This window comes from Anas platyrhynchos, chromosome 4, assembly GCF_047663525.1.
Source record: "Anas platyrhynchos isolate ZD024472 breed Pekin duck chromosome 4, IASCAAS_PekinDuck_T2T, whole genome shotgun sequence".
In the NCBI taxonomy this organism is placed as follows: Eukaryota; Metazoa; Chordata; class Aves; order Anseriformes; family Anatidae; genus Anas; species Anas platyrhynchos.
The window spans coordinates 13,606,493-13,627,271 of NC_092590.1; the positions used below are offsets into that span (position 1 = coordinate 13,606,493).

Genomic DNA, 20,779 nt, shown 5'->3' on the forward strand with positions numbered 1-20,779 from the left:
TAAAAGTTATTATCCAGATGAAATTATTTACCATCTACAGTAATCAGTCTTAACATTAATAATTTGGACAGAACATGGCCAAAGTACTCAAGTAAGGGTTAAGCCATCATTTTAAACAGCACAGCATAAAAAGGAACCTTTTGTTAAGCTATAAAAATATCCAATACCCACTGATTTAATATCTTTATATTTTCTAAAAAGAAAAGAGAAAGGTATGGGTTATTTTTCTTTATGTATCACTCCCCTCACTTCTGATATTAGTATGTGGGTCAGCCATGGTTCTATAATAAACCTTCACCCAGAAATGGGCAAATTGTTCAAGTAAATATTTTCAGTCTGTTGTTGAAATAGGAGCAATATTCCATTTTCAATAATGGTGGAAGTAAATCATCTCTCTGAATATTGTTGGGGGAAGAAAATAGTAGAAGTATGCAGTTGCATGTGACGATGTAAGTAAATATGTGTATGAACAGTCTAGGAAGTATTCCCACTACCACACTAAAACATTTTATATATATGCTGTCATCACATTGTCAAGATCTGACAATGACATGTTCATTACATATTACAGATCATATCATTCAGACAGAACAGAACATTCTGAGTATGTCTTAAAGTGGAAAAGCTCAAGGCAGGGGGGTCTTATTTGTTTGTTTGAAGCTCCATATCCTGCTTGGCTGCCCCAACTTTTCCATGTTCACTTATAAAATGATGTTCTGAAGATACAGACAAAGCTACTGTTACTCAGACAATGAAGCAAGAAAAGTGTCTTCCCTAATGTCACACAATAAATAGTGGAGTTGTGGAAAAAAAAAAAAAAAAAAAAAAAAAAACATTAGAATCTCCTGGATGCAAGTCAAGTGCTTTAACAACAGCATTATTCTTAGCTTCTAAAGAGCGTTACACATCTGACATTGTTTGCTCAGAAGATATTCCTAAAGCTAAAGTTCTGCACTGAGTACTGACATTTCTTTCTATGGGTATTTTAAATATGATTGAATTAATCCAGGTAGCATAATAAACAATCAAAATATTCCTAAAATGTGAATTAATACATACTTAGGGCTAAAAATTGTTGTGTTGTGTAACTATAAAAAAAAATCTAGTTACATTGCTTGGCCTGTCATGCAATACCATTAAAAATATTCATTATTTTAACAGGGCTTCCAAATGAAGGCTCTGAACTACTTCAAAATAAGCTGTGAAGTACATGAACTTTTGAAAACTCATTCAAACTTAATCCCCTTAAATACTTTAAGTATACCATGCTGCAAATACATGAACTTCAGTGTACAGACATCCCCATGAAGTAACAAATAAAGGAATGTCTGTATGATAACCTTTGTACTGGTGCCTCACATACCTGTACAAGGCAAGTACAGACGGAAGAGAGAAAGAAAGTTAAGGGGAGTTTGCTGCCACAGACACACGAGGAGAGACTAACACATGCACACAAGGACAGATTGATGAGGAGGACGAGTCCCAGGTTATAGAAACTCCAGTCACAAAACAGGACAGTAGTACATCCTTTCAAACTTAACAGTGGACATATCTGAGTCACCAGAAAGGCAAATATGATTAAGTTACAGTAAGGACATAAAGAGAAAACACTTGTTTTGAGTGTGTAATATTTAGTGGGAAAATAATTAATATTCTCTTCTCTGCTAGGTTTAACAAGTCAAAACAATAGTTGAACAGGGTACAGCTCTAATGCCTCTACAACTCTAATGTATAAAGAGCCTTGGTAGTTTAATTTTAACAGTTCATCTGCTTCAATCATTCTATGTCTTCCTTAAGGTCAGAAAAGAGTCCAATACTGAAAATACCTTTCACAAGTTCTAGTCTTTTTCCTCAGCCATAAAAATTTGTCTCCATTTCTATCAGTGAAAGTAGGCATTCGCACTCAAATGAACCAAGCATACATTTGGAAGTACGCACAGGTTGCCCTGGACAGACATCAGTGGAGATCAATGGTCCATCTTGTCCCTTTTTTTAGTTGTTGACAGCAATCAATGCTTCAGACGGACATTAAGCCCACTGAAAATAAACTAACTACTGAATCAGGTTTTTATACCTTGAGACAGAAATACTGAAAGCAATACAAAAGATTAGAATAACAACAGGAATAATGTGTTAGTTAAATTTTCACCCATGTTTAAATTTGGAAGTGTGAAAATTTCCCTAAACTCTCTCTCTGATTCACTCATGAATACTCCACATGCATTACTGAAAGGCTGCTTATGAGTATTGGCATCCACTAATGACTTTGGTGGGGGGAAAAAAAAAAAAAGAAAAAAAGAAAAAAGAAGAAAAAAAAAGCAAAGAAATAATTGATGGGGGAAGAGAGGAAGGATAAAAGGACAAGAAGGAATGAGATAAACACAGAAGATGTGATCCAAAGTCCAATAAAACCAATGGAATGATTCATACTGACTTCAGAAGTCATGCAAGGAGTCTGAAAAAGCAGTGAACAGCTTTCAGACCTAATGCTACATATGTACTTCTCCAAATGTTCTGCAACAAAGGACATGATGTTTACTGTAAAGTTATCATCTGTAAGAAGAGTTATAGTCCTTTTTTTTTTTTTATTTTTTCCTTTAAAATATCTCTGGGAGCTTTTCATAATGTGTCACGTCAGAAATAATTTTTCTTCCCCCCTTCCCCTCCCGACATCTCCTAAAAAGCTACTATCCACACACACTCACGTCTATCAGATTCTGTTAGTAGCCAAACTACCACAACCTTCAGGGATTATGAAAATAATATGAGCTATGAACTACATGCATCACTTGAAAAAGCAGCAGTCAGCAACTACTTTGAAAATGTTATTCATTTGTCACATTCCAGCTAGAAATGAGAAAAAGAAACATGGCCAGCAGTCTTTATCCTGATGACTGTTCTACTAGGACCTATTGCCTAAAAGGAAGTAAGACAGGAATAAAGTTCCATCTGGATCCAGCAACATGTCCAAATGAACATGATGGTCTGGTTTGCTCAGCAGGTGAGATGAAATGATGATAATTTCTTTCAGATCTTTAGAGAATTGGGGGAGGGGGAGGGGGAAGGGGAGAGGGGAGGGAACACTTTAAATTTGAGAAGATTTCAAGACTGTATTCAGTCAGAAGCTTAAATGGTCAGCAGCTGAAGGCAAAAACATTGTTTTGCATGACATGGAAGAAAACGTATGCAAAATCCATTCTTGCACCACTGCATAAACTTCTTGGCTGCAATTTATGATTATAGGTTGAGGAAAAAAAATCTCTATCTGATCTATCTTCACTTTCGATTGTGTAGGAAAGCAGCTGAATACAGTATACCGAGCAAAAGCCTAAGGAATAGTGAGTTTGGTACTATGCCCAGGCAAGTTAGCCTTAGGACACAAATGGATGCCATCTGAAGGCACTGCAGTATACTACATGAATGACACCAGCAAGAATCTAAAAATACTATTTTGCAAGGAGCAGACAGATAAATAAGCAATTTTAAGAGGATTTTTATTTTAGCTCCAAAAATTGTGTTGTAGTAATAAATATAATCTGCTGGTACAGATGGGGAAAAATAAGAGGTAATAGAAGCCAGAACCATTTCCTATACAGTTTCAGGCTAAAACTGTTATTGAAGCTTTCCCTTGCCTTTCTAGAAACACTAATATAAGAGCATTGTCTTGGGGCATGAGACCAAGTAAATGAAGCTGACAAGAAACAACAAGACAGCAAGATTACAGGAACTTCACCACAAACTGTTTTCTTACTATGTACACATCACACAAAACAGGGCTGTGATCTCAGGTGGGACTGTACTATTAACACAACACGAACACTAAGCAATGCTATTAGACGAATAGCAACAGGGAACACAAGGTATGTTTCTCATAGTTTAGCTATAAGCTTCATTGACAGCTGTTGCCTCAGAAACTACTGTCCTTCCTTGCTACCACTATTCTGGATCCCAACATAAATACTTAAACTGCAATCACACACAGTCACACTATCTTTAAGGCCTGGATCTCAAAAAGCCCAAGGGTGTTGCTTGCAATATGAGTACTCTGTTGATAAATGTTTTTGTAGGCATCATTCTGGAGGAACTGGCCTGAGACAGACAACTGCTTGTGGTAAGAAACTGCTAAGTGGCTTTGCCCCTTAACAATTCATAAGCACAAGAAACAGCTGATGTGCAGGTAAAGCTTTTACTCACCCCTATAAGTGGCATCTGTAGTAGGAAGATAAGAGTAAACTTGGGATGGGGTGGGATGAATTAAGCTTTCTGGGAATGAGAAAGGTAGACAATAGCATACACACAAAGCAGGAGGGTCAGGGCGGCCAGGACCGTGTCTGAATTTATTTTATCAGAAGGTATGGAAAGAGGGCAACATTACACCTGCCCTATAGTATGTGCAGTCTGACACAGAAGTATCATCTGGCTTAGCTATCAGGCTCCAAAGAAAACTATACTGTGATATTTCTGGGCTAACTTATTCTCAGTTTTGTCTCATTTTGGCCCCTGACATTACTCAGTTTTAGTCAGACTTCTCTACCTTCTTGGCAACCACACTTTTAAAAAGACATTTGCTTATAGAGATAGGTAGTGGGCAAAAATAAAAAAAAATAAAAAAAAAAATCAACAAACAAACTCGAAAAGCACTTATCTGGACACTTTCAAAAATATTTTGGCTCCATAAATCTAAATGAAGGAATAGCTGATAATCATGCACACTATACACAATTTCACAGATAAGGGGAAAAAAACATTACAACCTGCAGCTGAAACACCTCCTGTCATCCCTGACCCTTACTCTTTGGTGTAACTAGAGCAAGTGCTTCCTTCCCTTAATTCTGGTGAAATCCATCTGATTCTTCACTGAGGTGATGAGAATGAGAGAGAGAAGTAATAACATAGCTACTAGAAATAGCCATGAATCCTTCCAAAAAACAAGGGATTCAATAGATGGAAAACACCCTCGCTAGCTCTATGACAAATTGCTTCTTAACAAAGTTCGGTCTCTGACCATATTTGCTTTGAATATATCAGGACTAAAATGATTTTTAAGAAGAAAGATAAACATTTCATTAAAAGAAAACTAGCAGTGAAAATTATGTGGGAGTAAGTCTGGCTTCATTCTCATGGAGGGTCACCATCCAGTAGACCTTGTACAGATTACTCAGCAGCCAGTCATGATACACAGAGCTTCCTTGAAGTGGGAGGTTTAATGACTACTGACTGTGGATCAGATATGTGGATATCAGATATGAGAAGTCATTCTGGTGAAAGAAAAGAAAAGAAAAAAAAAAAACAACAATACCCCTAAGGCAAGACCTTATTCTCATAGTACAAAAAAGCTTCCATTCACTACGCCTCTGGTAGACATTTTCTATCACAAGAAGCCTCTCTGTACTCCCACTCTCAAATGGGATAAACTAGAACACCTCTCAGTGATAGTACAATACAAGATAGTCACTTGGATTGAGCCACAGACAGCTAAGAAATCTTTCATTTACCCTGTCTCTGCAGTAGCTAGTCTTAAGCAAGTATCTTTACAGGTGATCAACCCTTCCACATGAAAACCTGGTGAAGCGGTGTGACTTCCCAGGGGTGCAGACTGCAACAGGTCAAGATATTTACACTTAAAGTAACAAGGGAGAGAGTTCTGACTCTTGCTTATTTGCTTGTTTTTTTGAACAAGCAAGAAGTCCGAGTCTTACTTTCAGCAAGGAAAACTAGTACATAAGAAGAATAAAAGGCAAGAGCTGGTATGTTGTCTAAGAGAGTTGGTCTTAGTACATCTTGGCTATGTGCACCACATAGCCATTGTACACATGGTCTGTACACTAGGAAGCAATATTGACTACAAAAATATTTCACTAAAGGAATGTGAGAGAGATAGTCTATTTCTTTGCAGAGCTAGTAAAGCGCATCAACTATATTCCATGTAAGACTGACTAAATAAAACCTGGTGAATTCTTTCCAAGAGAAGGAAGAGAAAGAAAAAAAAAAAAAAAGCCCCCCCCCCATTTCCCCTTTTCCTCACATTTTTATAAAATAGATCTTTTAACATGAATCTCAAAAATCCTTCCTGAACTAGAAGATCAACAGCTATATGTAGTCTGTCATTATTTGATTTTTCTTCTTGACCCCATCTTTATATGTTGAATAAGATTTAGCTCTTCATTAATATGAAGAAAGTGCGTTAATACTGTTGGAGAAATAATTTTCTAACAGATACCAGCAAGTTCTGCTGACTTTTGGAATAATTTCAAAACTAGTCTTCTTACTAGAAAATTAATTGTTTCTGCATGTTCAGCTGAGAGAAGTCTGGGGATGGAGACATTCTGCTACTGAGAACACTTCCAACAATATATCACTCTCTAAGTGTAAACTGACTTTCACATACAGAACAGGCTGAGTGTTTAAGTGGTGTTCAAAACCCCATAGGAATACTAAGCAAAGAACTATATCTCAGTCCATGAGAGCTAAATGATAAGGAATGGCTCATCAATGAAGCATTCTAAGTACCCATGGTGAGCACGTTCCCTAGTTATTTCACCATACAAACTGTATCTGTAGTTACCACTGAATTGCAACTGTGATGTGAATAAGAAGTGGCTGTGAGTAGAAAGGATTCTGCTGCAATAGAAATGGGCATCATATTTTCACATATAACAAATATTTACTCCTTTATGTGAGCTGAGAGTGTAACTCAAAATATCTAGTAAGCAGTGGTCCCCACAAAGAGTTTGTAGCTCCTTGAACTAAATACTAATTTAGAGTTACTTTCTTCATGCCACGACTCCTCTGCTCTTCCTGGGAATTATGGAGATTTAAAAATAGTACTGATCCTCACTAGCAGATGGTAGTAACACTTTGTCACAGCATTATTACATTTAAGTTAACACTTCGGAATTTTAATGCAACAGCTCAAAGACATACTTATCAAACCCCTCCATAAAAGAGTCATTTCAAAGCTTATATATACACATCTGCTGCTGTCCACTGACCTCTCACTACCATGAGAAGTGGCCTTTGAAACGGCAGTATTAAAAATGATAAAATACATTAGAATCCAAATTGGTCCTGGGGAGTTTGTGAAATGAATCTGAACTGTCAACCTATAAAACACTGACAAAAGCAACAACAAAATACCTCTCCATGGCACTTACTTCTGAAGCAGCCTCAAAAAACAAACACTGGTTATTCCTAAGTATTTGCTTATTCATTGCAGATGCCCGGAGGTGAGAGGGATAGTGAAGGATTCATGCTTGTTCTAAAGGGAGAATTCAGCAGAATGAAGGGATGGGGACTACAGGATCAGTTTTAACAACTTCCAAAGCACAGACACCGACAATTTCAATATTCTCTTTGTTACTCCAAGCTATTGCTACAACATGACGCAAGGACCTTGTTTATATAAAGTTAGCCTCTCTCTCTCTTTCATGTTCTGGATGGGAGTCTATAAACCTAGTATTTTCTGAAAACAGTTGTACTCCTTACTTGACACAACACAAAGAGCCAATTAATTCTAGCCTCAGGGACATTTGGCAGTCTTACAGAAAATGGGGGAAAAATGCATCTCTTTAAAAAACAAAAAATGCTTGGGAAAAAAAAAAAAAAAAAAAAAAAAAAAAAAAACAGTACTTTAATGAACAGCATTTTTTACTCCTAAATCTTGCAGAAGATGATTTTCAGCAATAACAGTTTCAAATACTATCATTATCTACCTTCCCCCGAGGAGGTACTTACCTCTTCTTTCCATACATCATTCAGTCCTGTTATTAGAGATTGTTGATCTCAAAAAGGAGTAAATTTAAAGAACTATTATCCCCAGGTCCCGTTGTGCATCATTTTAAGAAAACACAAGTTAGTGGCTCTGTATTTGTTGCTTTGAATAGGGGCTGGACAAGGTTGATGTTGAAAGAAAACCAGGCTTTAGCCTCAACAGCCCAAATGAGGGCATACGCTACTAGATAAGCATGAAAGCAGATCCACTCACTACACTGGAGCTCACTGATGAGAGGTCTACATTTTAAGGCAAGCTATGCAACTATTAAAGTGAGGACAAAGCTATACATCTCTCTCCCACTCCTTGAAAGAGATCACAGTCTTTGAATCCAGAAGCACGTTGCATTATTTTCCTTTTCTTTCTTCCTAAATTAGGTCAAAAGTCAATGGAGCAGAAGCTTTGGCTGTGTGCATCCCTTCCTCCCACTCACCACAAAGCTGAGCATACATGGTACAGACCAGCAATAAACTGCTGCACAGAGGAAGATTATTTAATCAGAGGGATAATGCCAAGGCACTGGAAAGTACAATACATTCAGAATTATCCTGGGAGCAGAGAGGAGAAAGATGACACTTCAGCACTCGCTGTTTATATCTGTGTACAATGGTATGAGACAATATAAAGATAAAATGGATCTCATCTTTCTGCAGAGTAACCAGGTGTAATTATCGGCTCAAGAAGAAAAAAAAACAAAACTACCACACACCACAACCACCAAATGTTTTACAGTGAAAACTCTGGAGGCTGGACATGGAGAAACAACCCCATTTTGTAATCTATAATTTAGTTTCTTTTAAACTCAGTATTATCTTTTAGATATGTTGTTCTCAAAACATCATTTGTACTATATTATTTTTTTCCCAGCAATATTTGGCCAATCCCAGTACCTCACTCCTTTGGGTTTCCCAGCTTTCCTTATATGCGTGTACATACACCTCCTTTATATGGCCTGTCCCAAATTTTTAAAGCCTGGTCTGCATATAAGACCACATCAGTGTAACATTATCTGCTACTCCCTAAAATTATCCTGTGCTCTTACAAAGCTATCCTGGCCCATCACTCAGGCTCTAGTTTTTTTTCCTGCACCCCTTCACCTCCTAACAAACCCTCACTGCTACCAACCACAACTCTCTACCCCCTTCCAAAGTTTCCATGTATAAGGTATCATCAAAACCCTCCCCATATTACCCCTGTTCCCAGAGCCTCTCTACTGCAGAGAAAAAGCCATGGTAATGCTTCGGTTCCTGTAGATTCCTGTCCTTTATTGCAAACTCCTTCTCTCCTTGCAGCTGGGCACAGCAGTGATGGTGAACCCAAGACATCGTCCTACATGATGGTGACATAGAGGGCTGCTAACTATTCCCTGCCTAGCTTATACATTACACTGGCCACATTTCCTCCTACCTGCAACTGCAACCTTCAGCCTTTTTGTTTGAAGTAGTCCATACTTCAGTTTGGAGTCTTTCCACCACAAGCAAAAAAAACAATAGAATGTTTCCAAGAAGATATGTGTTGTATTGCAACCCAATTCTGTCACAGAAGAGTTACTCCATGGAGCTAGAAAATAATTGCTCTAGATTGGTTCTGAAAGCAACTACAGCCTCATTAACTACATGAAGTTCCTAGGACATTATCAAAATATTGTCGAAACAATGATTGTATTTGAATCTCTCTTTAAAACAAACTAGGGTATTTTGCAATGTATTTTTCCACCTTCTCCCAAAGGGCTCTTTTCTTTCTACCTAGAATCTTACCAAAACTGTACAATGAAACATTTGTCCAAAGGAAAGAGACAAAGAAAGTGCATATACATAAGCATGAATTAGTTCCTGCTCTAGTTAAAGCCAGAGAGTAAAATGTTGGCCTCTGATAAGATAATGATTATTTTTATTTCGCCAGTACAACCAGTTCCATTGACAACAATGCATTGCAGGTAATGATTATACACACATTGGTATCCTTTGTTTCCTGTCAATTATCTTAAACCATACCACTGTAACATTTATAATCATGGAATCATTAAGGTTGGAAAAGACCTCCAAGATCACCTGGTCCAACCATCCACCTACCACCAATGTTGCCCACTAAACCAAGTATCACATCTACCCTTTCCTGAAACGTCTCCAGTGACAGAGACTCTACCACTTCCTCAAGCAGCCTGTTCCAGTGTCTAACCACTCCTTCTGCGAAGAAATTTGTCCCAACATCCAACCTGAATAACCTTTTGTTATCCTGTGTCACAAACCAGGGAGTACTGACATCACGCACACCACATCTGTCCTGTCAGTACATCCCTGAAGACATCTATGTACTTTCCTTTCTTTGTACACATAGTGATCATTCACAAGCAAGAATGAATGAATTTGTCTTTCAGAACATGCCTAAAGATGTGCAACTTTGTCTCCTGGTGTACAAACTGTCTGGGGTACAGAGATCCAAGCCTTCTCTTTCACTTCATCTTGAAATCTTCTGACAGCCCAACTTTTTATTTTGCATTTGTACAGTTTCTAGCACAGTGGGGTGCCGTTACACAATTTATATTCACGTTATGACTTCCTGCCTGCAAGTGAAAAACCTCCCTAGTCTGTGTGTTGTCACTTACAAGATGGAAACTAATTTCATCCTAAATTAAAGAATAATCCCTTTGCTTACTGACAAAGCACCTATTTATATATTGTATGTACATACATAAATACAATCCCCATTGCTAGTTATAAACCTGTAGCATGGAGATGACACCTGAGTAGGGCATTAGAAGATATTTATAGCAAGTATATTGGTGAATATAGTGCAATACTACTTGGGTCTGCAGATTGACAAAGAGGAGAGTTGAAGAAGGGCTAGCATTAAGTATGTGAGGGTGTATTTGTCTCAAAAGAGGTCAAATAAGTGGAATTCAGAGAAAGAAAAAGCAGCTGTATCTGTCCAAATAAAAGAGATTGATGTTATGGTATGTTTAGCTTTATTTTCCTGAACAGAAATATATATGTGCATAAAAGAGTACAGAACATAGCTACTGTCACAACTACCTGCCATGAGCTTCGAATATGAGAAAGAAAGAAATTAATAAAAATAATGAAAAGAGAAAGTATATGTATTTTAATATGCCCAATACTAGATATCAGCCTTTTGCTTGCCATTTAACACTCAGACCACACTGCAGAATTCTACACTGGCTTTGCTGAGTGAGAAATGGATCTTTTCTGCCCTCTTTCCCTTCAGTGACTCCCCAGTACATAAATTGGATTTACAACATTCTCAAACATTTAAGGTGAGCACTATAAAGAATGCAAGACGACAAAGAGCATGCAGCAACAAATGTCCTTACTTAATAGTTTGGTCCAGAGATCTGCCTGCTGTGTGCTGTCAGCATGGGCTATAGTGTCAGATAACTTTCAGTACTGGTTGCAATCAGTTAGGTAACTCTGCAGGAGTATCTCATCACCTGAGAAAGACAACTGACAACTTCAAAACATCTCAGTGGCTCGGGAGGCTAAGCTCTACTGGCAGCCAGTCAGACCTGAGTCCTGAGCACTTTAAAAACAAACCAAGTTACCTTCTGTCATCAAATCTGTGTCCTGAGCAGCTTTTGGAGTCACAAAGCAGGAAAGCCTGTTCTACGCATATTCTCATTTCTCTATTTAAAACGGACTTGCTAAAGTCATCATAATTGTATCTGTATACAGCAAAATAAAGCACAGCAAATCCAGGCCAATATTCAGGTCTGCTGACATGCCATCCTCTGCTCTCTCTGCAGCTTTCATCCAGAGCTACTTTCCACAGCACCAGAGAGGTACTATTTGATTTTGATTTATTGCAAGTTAATTATTATAATGAAATCACCAACTTGATTTAAGCATCTGAGAAAGATACAGTTGGACTAACGAAAAATTGTTCTGCAAAACAAGCAATTATTGTTAGGTTCACTGGATATTGGCCTTAACAATCCAACTGATTATAGGAAGTTAATGATTTAAAAAGCAATGAAGAAATAAGAGATTAAATCCTTTAAATCTGCATGAAAGGCTCCAAGAGGAATTTTATAGTGATTTTCACTGCATATTTTATTAGATATGTGATATTTTATTCATGGGTAAAGCAAATATAACAATTAGGAATAATTAGCATTTCAGCACAGTGTTATCTAATAGGTTAAAGTACACGTATAATTCTTCATTTAAATTCTATGCCTTCACATTTTCCCCTTTCTGGTTCAGAACTTTTCCATTTAGCATAACACTTACAGGAATATTACACAGCTCCTGGAAAAACAGAAACAGAGAACTAGTGGCTCTTGCCTTTGATATCTTATTTTCCTCGTCTTCTTGCATTTTTATTCAGCTTCCTTTTCAATTTCCTCCTGAGCATAGCTTGTCATATAAACCCAGCATAACTTTCAGGAAACTTTTTGCCTTTCATCTTTTTTTTTTTTCCCACCCTACTTCCGCATGATCTCAAAACTAATGTGTGCAACAGATTCATACTTTAAATCTATCCCTGCACACAATAATGGGATATCCATCAGTTTACAGTTGCATAACATACAACATTTGCCACTGCACCAAGTCTTCCACTGTAAGTTGAATACTATGCAGAAATACTCAATATTCTAGTGACTGTGTTATCTTTGCTATCCTTTCTCATCATAAAGCAAGTATCCCATCTTGATTTTTTGCTTGTTTTTGATTTCTAATGCAACACTTACAACTCATAGAATATCCCTTCCCTCAGCTTGGTGTGGTTACCCCAGACCAAAGCAGGAACAGGGCTCTCAGGCTAAAGTACATTCTGTGGTACAATACAGAATACCGAATGCTTCCTTTGCTGAACTAAATATATTATCACTGAAACTAGGATATAAATTTTGAAAATTACAACACTACAAAATTTCAAGCCTTCTCACTTGCCAAGTTTCATAACTGTCATCCAAATGCCAATACATTTCATCTGCTAACCTTCAATTCAGTCTATGTCCTCCATGTTATACAGATCAGTAATAACTCTCCAAGTCACACAACCGTTATTAATTACAGCGGTTCCAGGCATAAGAGCATCTTTCACTTGCACCATCATTTCTCACATAAGCGTTTGGTAAAGAATAATGAGAAAATAGAGCCTGATATCTATAATGAAGAGTAACGGAGGAAACTGCCCTTCTTGCATTTTGCAGGAAGATACTGATGGACATAAATTTAACAAAAGAAAAACACCCTTTCCTCACCCATCCAGCACTAATTTATTCCATGGTCGACTCTGTGTTTAAATTACTACTTCTACGTCAAGTATACACAATTAAATTCTGCATCATAGTGGGAGAAATAATCTTTTCCTTTTCTCTGAGCACTGCTTCAAATGAATTAGCCAGCCAAGAACTGACCTCGGGAGGTTTCACCCGAGCCTTCATTACCTGGTGTTGAAGATGGTTTAGCTAGTACTACACTTATTTAACATGCATTTAGCACATATTCAGTGCCAAGTATCACATTCCAGCAGCTCAGTATTGCATCTTCTCCAGTAGTTTATTAGCAGCGAAGGGGCACTTTGACTTGCAAGGCATTTTTGCCCAAGATAATTAGTTTTTGGGAAGAAACTGGACTTCTCTCAAAAACAGAGTCCACAGCTTCATTTAACATTTTCTACAGCTCTAGGAGGTCAATCCCTAAGCTTACCAGGAAAGTGGCACCTAATGGATATTGTTCATACTGCAGGAAGACAAAACAACATCATAGACAGAAAGGAATAGCACTTCCATTCCAGAAGCCCAGCATGAAGCTATTTGCTAGACTGCCAATCAGTCTAGGGTGAAAAATGCTTCAGAGAAACCTCAGCCCCATTTTATGCCCAGTTTCCAGATGTAACAGCAGGGTTTGCTGGCTAACTGGGTGTTATGCTTTAGTATTGAGCCATGATTGTCATGTTTGCTTCTTGGAATTCATAGATAGCACAAACAAATGAGGACATCTGGGGCTGTCAGAGGTGGGTGTCAGCATGATGAGAACCGTGACCTGGACTACAAGGTGTATGGGTTGGAGGGGTGTGGAGCTGCCCAGACTTCAGCAATGATGGCAAATATGCCTCTGAAATCAAAGTTTTATTCAAATCTCAACAGGTTAGGTAACAATTTGTTCCATCTGGAGTTCAAATCTAATAAAAAAAACACCTGAATTTGACAGCTGCATTTGCAGATGCGAACTAGGCAAAAGTAGGCAGCTCTAGTTTGCCTCTTCACAAGCGTACCACTCCAAGTCAACGTTTTCCATATACCAAGCTATCATGTATTGTAATACATACTTACAGAACATGAATTCAGATTTTGATTATTTTCTGATAGTTGTTCTGATACAGACCATCTTATAAATAGTTTCCTTTTCCTATTGGTCACTCAAGTCCAAAAACCAGGAGTGACTGCCTATGCCTAGTACCTATTTTGAACACTGAAGGTATAAAACACTATGTTTGGAGGGTAGGTTGGTAAAAAGCATTGTACCATGCTTTCATACATAATTCAGTTAATGAGGAAAAACTAATTAGAAATTGATAGCTAGATAGAGCTACTCTTTTGTACAAATCATTTTTAAAACCATTGCTAGTATGCTGAAATAAGATCAAGAAATGGAACAGCAGTGACAAAGAGTGAAAATAAGAAACTCAAAAGGCAAAAGCTTCCAATAAATTTCAGCAAAAAACAGACTGTCATGGCAGATTATAGATAGCTATATATCAAAAGGAAGAAAATGATGTAAGTTCAAGTCTATATCTAGGGAGTAACCTAATGGCTTACAAAAGTAATCTTCTGCCAATACCACTTGCTTTACAGGGCCAGGGAGTGGAAGAGAACCATACTTAATGCCTTTGTTCATTAAGTTAAATGAACCTTAGTTGGTAGGTTTATGTAGTCACAGTCTTAAAAGATTTTTCTCCAGTGTGTTTTTTCAAAGATGGTACTGTGAGAGTAAAGACTCTGTGCATCTATAAGGAGTCATCTGAAAGCACACAGCAGCACGAGCCAGAGTGATTGCTATGTCAGACGTTTGTTAGGAAGCCACTTGAAGCTAGATGGTTGTGTGTTTTGTGTTTTTTTTTTCTCCCCCTCTGTCTTTATAAAGGACAAAGAACTTGAAATAATGCTAAGAATTATTTAAAACCATGATTAGGAGCTGCCTGCTGGAGTCAGAAATCCACAGGATGAGTTTAAAATCTCCTGAAGTAACAGAACAACTCACCTGGATCATGACAGACTCTGGATCAGGCCCAGATGATCACTAAGAAACACTCCAGAAAGCAGTGACACCTAATGGCAAACAGGCCTTTGGAGGATAGCAAGCTGCAGTCCACAGCATGGAAAATTATCCCTCTTTAGCTGCAGAGTAACTGGCACTAAAACACATTACAGGGACTGAAATACTAGTGCAAATTTAAGCCCTTGGGAGACACAGTGCATATAAACATAGAAGATGTCACGCATGCTGTGCGTTTAAGTAGAACATAGCTACTGATAAAACCTACTGTCTTCTAAGTCACAGTGCACTGTACTTCAGATTTTCAACTGTATGTATGTTTAAGCTAAGCAAATAACCTTGGTACATTCTACAGCAAGGCAGAGACCTGAACACTCAGCTGTAGGTACTACAGGTACTATAAGCACATATAGATTGGGGATTTTTTTTTTCTTTTTAATAAATCCATTTAGTTGCTTGTCCTGTTCTTTGCAAAACACTTGTGAGAATAGTGTAATGAAGTCTGTGACATACACTATATACCTTCTAAGGAGGCTACTGATATACACAGCAATACAAACCAAGTGCATTTTAGTACAACAGCTAACAACAAAATGTGGATGTGAATATTACCAAGCTAGACGACTCCCTTTTCCTTACAAATATTTTTACAAATTTTTATATTCTAAAGGCACTATAATTGCAAAAAGTATTAAACCCCATGTTGGAACTGCCCTGACATTATTATCCAGAAGAGCTTAAAAGTATGAACCATCTCAGGATCCAGAAATGCCCAGAGTTTGTCTAACACAAAAGGAATTTACCTCTCCTGGCCCATTAAGTCTGCAGGCTGAGAGGAGGAAGGGAAGAGCATATCTACTTTTCTCTCTTGGAAAAAAAAAAAAATATATATATATATATATATATATACACACGTATAATGTGTATATATACATACCTCTCTATAAAAACATATAACTACACTGTATACATATATATCTAAACTTACCATTGAAAACAAAGTTAAGGGCAGTACACAACTGAGAGAACATGCCTTAAAGCACTGATAAATATAAAGAAACAACTTGCAGTAGTCAGGGTATCTGAACTACTGCTGTGCAGTGCTGTATTGAATTAATATTAAAAAAATGCTTCAGTGTATTTTTTCAGCAAAAACTGTTGTACCCACAGTATGTAGCCACTGCCTTGGGTGATTTTGCCACATTTAATACGCGTGTTTGTGCATACATTTCTATATGCACAATAGAAATAGGCTAGCTGTATGCACAGGTATATTACTATGTACATATGTCAAGGGGAAAAAACGAGAATGGGTGTTAAGTACAAAATATAAAAGCATCAGACCATCAACTGCAGAAGATACAAAGCATACACAAATTGTGCAGTTGACAAGGAATGCCACCTAATCCCTGCTTAATTAAAGCACTGTTCTAAACTCCTGTTTAGGGAGTGAGGAGTGTGGGACGACTGATGTATGAAGAAAATATCAGGCAGCGTGGCTAATCTCAAAGACTTTGGAGCTTTCGAGCTACATAAATCAGAGCGACTTTTTGAATAGCCTCATAAAACACAAAATCATTGCCATTCCACTCACGACTTTCAGATTCTTCCTACAGCATACAGATCATTAGGAAACTTCTAAGCAATCAAGTAATGTGGGGCTGATGAAATTACTCAATCAATGCATAGGCTCAGGGAAGCAGCACAGGACAGAGTTGCATAGTTTTGACATGGTAACCCTGCCTTTTTTTTTTTTTCCTTTAATACAGGGGTAAGGAAAATTGCAGTGGAGTTGATTCATTTCAACATTTTCACAACAGTGCTTAATGCAGTCTTTCTGAACTGCCAGCTTCTATTTATAATAGCAGGCCAGCAGAAATGTACAGACCATAAGCAGCCCTACCAACATTCAAAATATGATACAGAAAAATGCTTATTTTTAAATATGCTCATTTACATACACACAGACCTACTCTACTGATCAAAAGCTGCACGTATAATTTTTCAGAGGACAGAAATACGAGAAAGTGTATCATAGGTAAGAAGCAGTTATCATTCCCCTCCTACTACAATCATGAATCTACCCACTAATTCTAACATTTTTGTCATTGTCTGAGAAACAGCCGGTAACATACTTGGCTAGAGAAAGCATCTCTTTGCTGGAAACACATCAAATGACACATAGGCTAGCAAGAGAGTTAGTGTATTATTATTGGAAAAAGTATGTGCCATCAGGAAAACGAGATTGCACAGGTAATGTGATATCTCTTATGATCATGTCCCCCTTCCATACATAGGGAAACATTTTCCACTTGAATTTACAAACACTGTAGAATTAGGAAATGATAAAGCTTTTGCTTTGCTTGTTGCCTAAGGCATTGGTACTACTTCTGGTAGTATTTCTTTTCCCCTGAAGTGAGCAGTTTGTTTTCTTCTTTGGCATTATGAATTCTTCTGTAGGTAATTCGTTCATAGAGTACCCTGCTACTCCCTTTCATAACTCATAAATAAATGCAGTATGTTATTTATCTCTAAATATTTTATCCATAAGTTTACTCAGCACAAATGTAAGAAAACAGAAAGGGGTCAGGTCCTAAAATGCAGAGGTGATACTAGGGGCCAAATTTTCATCCGTGAGCCATACAAGTTGCAATGCTTAGCTGTCTCCCCACTTACGGTTAAAACAGTTCTAAATTCAGGTCATTTCTTTTCAACTTATTCATTTTAATAGATTTAAAGCTCTGTGTAACAATTATCAATTTGCCATTTTCATGGCAACATAAACCAGTCTATAAAAGGAGATAATCCCCTTGTCAACTGTACTAATTGTCTCTCAAGACAAATTAATCGTGTGAGAAGCAACTACTTTGGTATCTTTTTCTTTCAGTGAGGATTTACTGTGTTGATGCATCTAACCACTAATTGCATTATAAAAAAGCGTAAGCGGTAAGACATGTTGTATTCACCATATATAACAACTGAAATGAGCAAAAATGCCATTAACATGGAAAAAAGAGAAACTATCGTCTCCCTTGATGCTAATGCAGACATACAGCTCACCCAACAACGCTTCTTTAGCCAGGAGGACGGGAGGCAGAAAATTACAAACTCCTCATCTGTTACTCAGTCAAAATTCCCCCCCAGATGCTAAGATCTGATCACTTTGTTGCAAGCTCCTCAGTAACAAATCATAAGGCAGAACCGTCTCCTAGTGTCGATTTGACAGCTTACAACCGGGAGAAAAATAAATAAATAAATAATACGAAAATTCAAGCCCTTCTCCCTTTAAAAGGAGGGCACAGAGCGCTGCCTCCCCTGTGCATTATTTGATGCTCCGGCCGCACGCAGCTATGAGGAGCGACCCCTATAAAGTTGCAGGACCTAAGGGAAGCAGCCGCCCGTGGGCTCCGGCGTGGGAAAGGGGGGGGCTAAGCGGGGGCCAGGCTTTTCTCTGCCCAGATGCCGGTGTCCTGTACAAAGCTCCGGCCGGCCGGGCTGCCCAAATCCCGTTCCCACGTCCCCTTGCCCAAAAACCCCACCGCTGATCCCATAACCGGCACGGGCGGACATGTTTATAAAGACACCCCCGGGGACAGCGGGAAGCTGCGGGCCCTGCACGGGGACAACCCCCACCCCCCCCCCAAAAAAAAAAAAAATATCTATATATATAAACAAAATAAGGGCCCTGGCGGGACCCTGTCCCCGGGAGCCCCTTCCCCGGGGGCAGCGCCTCGCTTTCCTGCGCCGCCTGCGTGCGGTGCCTGCAGATGGGCGAGCGGCCGGGGGGGGCAGCGCCCTCCTTCCTCTCCCCGCCGCCCCCCGGCCGGGCGGAGCAGTACTGGGGGGTGGGGGGGCTGCCCGCTGCGGGAACCAAACCCGGTCAGCTCAATGAGGTGTGGGGGGGGACACACACAGGCTCCCGGATCACGGCGGCGGGGGGAAGCCCGGCATAGCGCTGTGCATAGCAATCACCGGGAGAAGGGGGGGGCACCGCCGGCAGCCGCCCTCCCTGCACCCGCCGCCGGGGGAGCCGGGCACCCTTCCCGGTACGGCCGCGGGAGGCGCCCGGGGTGAAAGGGGGGAGAGGGGCGGCCGGAGGAGCCCCCCCTGAGCCGCGGAGGGGAAGCGCTCACATTGCCAAACCACCTGTTCCGCCGGGGGAGAGGAGAAGGGAGGCGAAGGGGGGGCGCTTTGCGAGGCTGGGGATAAGGGGGGGAGGCTTGGGGTGTGCCCCCCATCCCCGGCCGAGGGTAGGAGGACGGCAGGCTGGAGCTGGGGGGCTGTGGGGAGGGAGCGGGGAAGTGTTCCCGAGCCTTGTGTGTGTGTCCCCAGATGGTCAGCCCCGCAAAACCTCAAGGTCTCAAGCACACACATTTACCCCGCACACGGCGGTGGGGGGAAAGAGGACGCCCGAAAACCCTGTGGGAAGCGATTTCAAGAGGGGAACGAACAAAAACCGGCAAAGACAGCGAGGGATACAAGAGAGGGGGGGTTGCGGGGAGGGGGGAAGCCTGCCAGGAGGAGAGAAGGTTGCAAAAGGAGAGCTGGAAAAGTGTCCAGCAGCGGCACGGGCAGACGCAGCACCCCCTTACCGATGTGAATGATCGAATCTGCAATCGCCGCTCTCCAGCTCCGAGTCCAACAGACGGACACCACCAGGATGAGGGAGAAAACTTCCATCTCCGGCGGAGGTCCAGGCTTTGCAACGACAGCTCTCTTCGCCGAGCGGTGCCACCGCGGAGGATGGCGCGGCGCGGGCAGCCCGAGAGTTTGAGGTGCCGGAGGGGCGAGTAAATCCCGTTGGCTGGCGCACGGCTGCGGCTGGGCGAGGGAGCGAGCCCGAGGCTCCTCGGCGAGACCCCGCGTCACTTCGGGGGGCTCCTGGGCAGCGCCAGAGTTGCTGGGAGCTCCGGCAGCAAATCCATCCAGCCCGGGAGCCGCGGCGGGCAGCAGACGCCTCTGCTGGTCAGACAATCCCCATCCTTCCGCCGGGTCCAGGGATCCGCTCGGTCCCGGCTGCTGCACGGCAACTTCCAACCCACCCCACGCACAGACACACACACACAAACACGCAGGCACAAGCACACACAGCCACGCACACGCACAAACCCTCTTGGCCGGAGAAGCCCCAGGAGCCCGCAGCAATGGGCTCGCCTTCAGTGAGCGAGGAGGAGCGGGGAGCCGGGAGGGCAGGCAGCCCCGGCTCCAGCAGCCGGATTCCTGCAGGAAAAGCCCCCCCGGAGGCCAAAAAACAAAGTGAACTTCAAGGTAATGCGGATAGTAATGCAGAGATTTCCCCCCACCCTCGGCTTAAAAATCTCTTCCCACAACTGGAAGAAGAAGAAAAAAATAACAGCAACAAAAAAAAATCAAGAAATAAATCTGCAAATCAAGCCCGGCGTGCAGTCTCTGTCGCGCAAGGTAGTGGTTGGACAGGGCAGGAGAGCGAAGGAGTGCCCAGAGCAAGGCAGAGGAAGGCAGATGATGGTCTGCAGGTTGCTTTTGGAGCTCGCTTTGCTAGTGGGATGCAGAGAGAGCTGGCAGCTCCAGCACCAGCCAGCACGTTGCCTAGAAATGGATCACCTAGGAGAAGGAGAGAGAGCGAGAGATAAGTGCTATCAGCCAGAGAGGGAGAAACAGAGAGAGCGAGCGAGTGAGAGTGCTTCTCTCTAATAACCACCTCCTCCCCCTATCTGCAATACAAGGGAGAAACAAAATAGAGCTCTCATCTACCCTGAAATCTTCAGCTGGGACTGGGGAAGAGACA

The 20,779-nt window shown here is 40.7% G+C and overlaps 1 protein-coding gene across 3 annotated transcripts in view; it reads right to left on the reverse strand.

The window, feature by feature from the left end:
- GRID2 (glutamate ionotropic receptor delta type subunit 2) overlaps window positions 1-20,779 on the reverse strand; it is a 781,090-nt gene that overhangs the window by 688,877 nt on the left and 71,434 nt on the right. For 2 of the 3 annotated variants that reach the window (XM_072037034.1, XM_072037035.1), the window contains exon 3: window positions 19,605-20,595. In XM_072037034.1, coding sequence (XP_071893135.1) covers window positions 19,605-19,692 — 88 coding nt within the window. In that variant the 5' untranslated portion in view covers window positions 19,693-20,595. Of the gene's footprint in view, window positions 1-19,604; window positions 20,596-20,779 lie in introns of those variants that run through there. The other variant, XR_011808873.1, reaches the window with a different exon arrangement.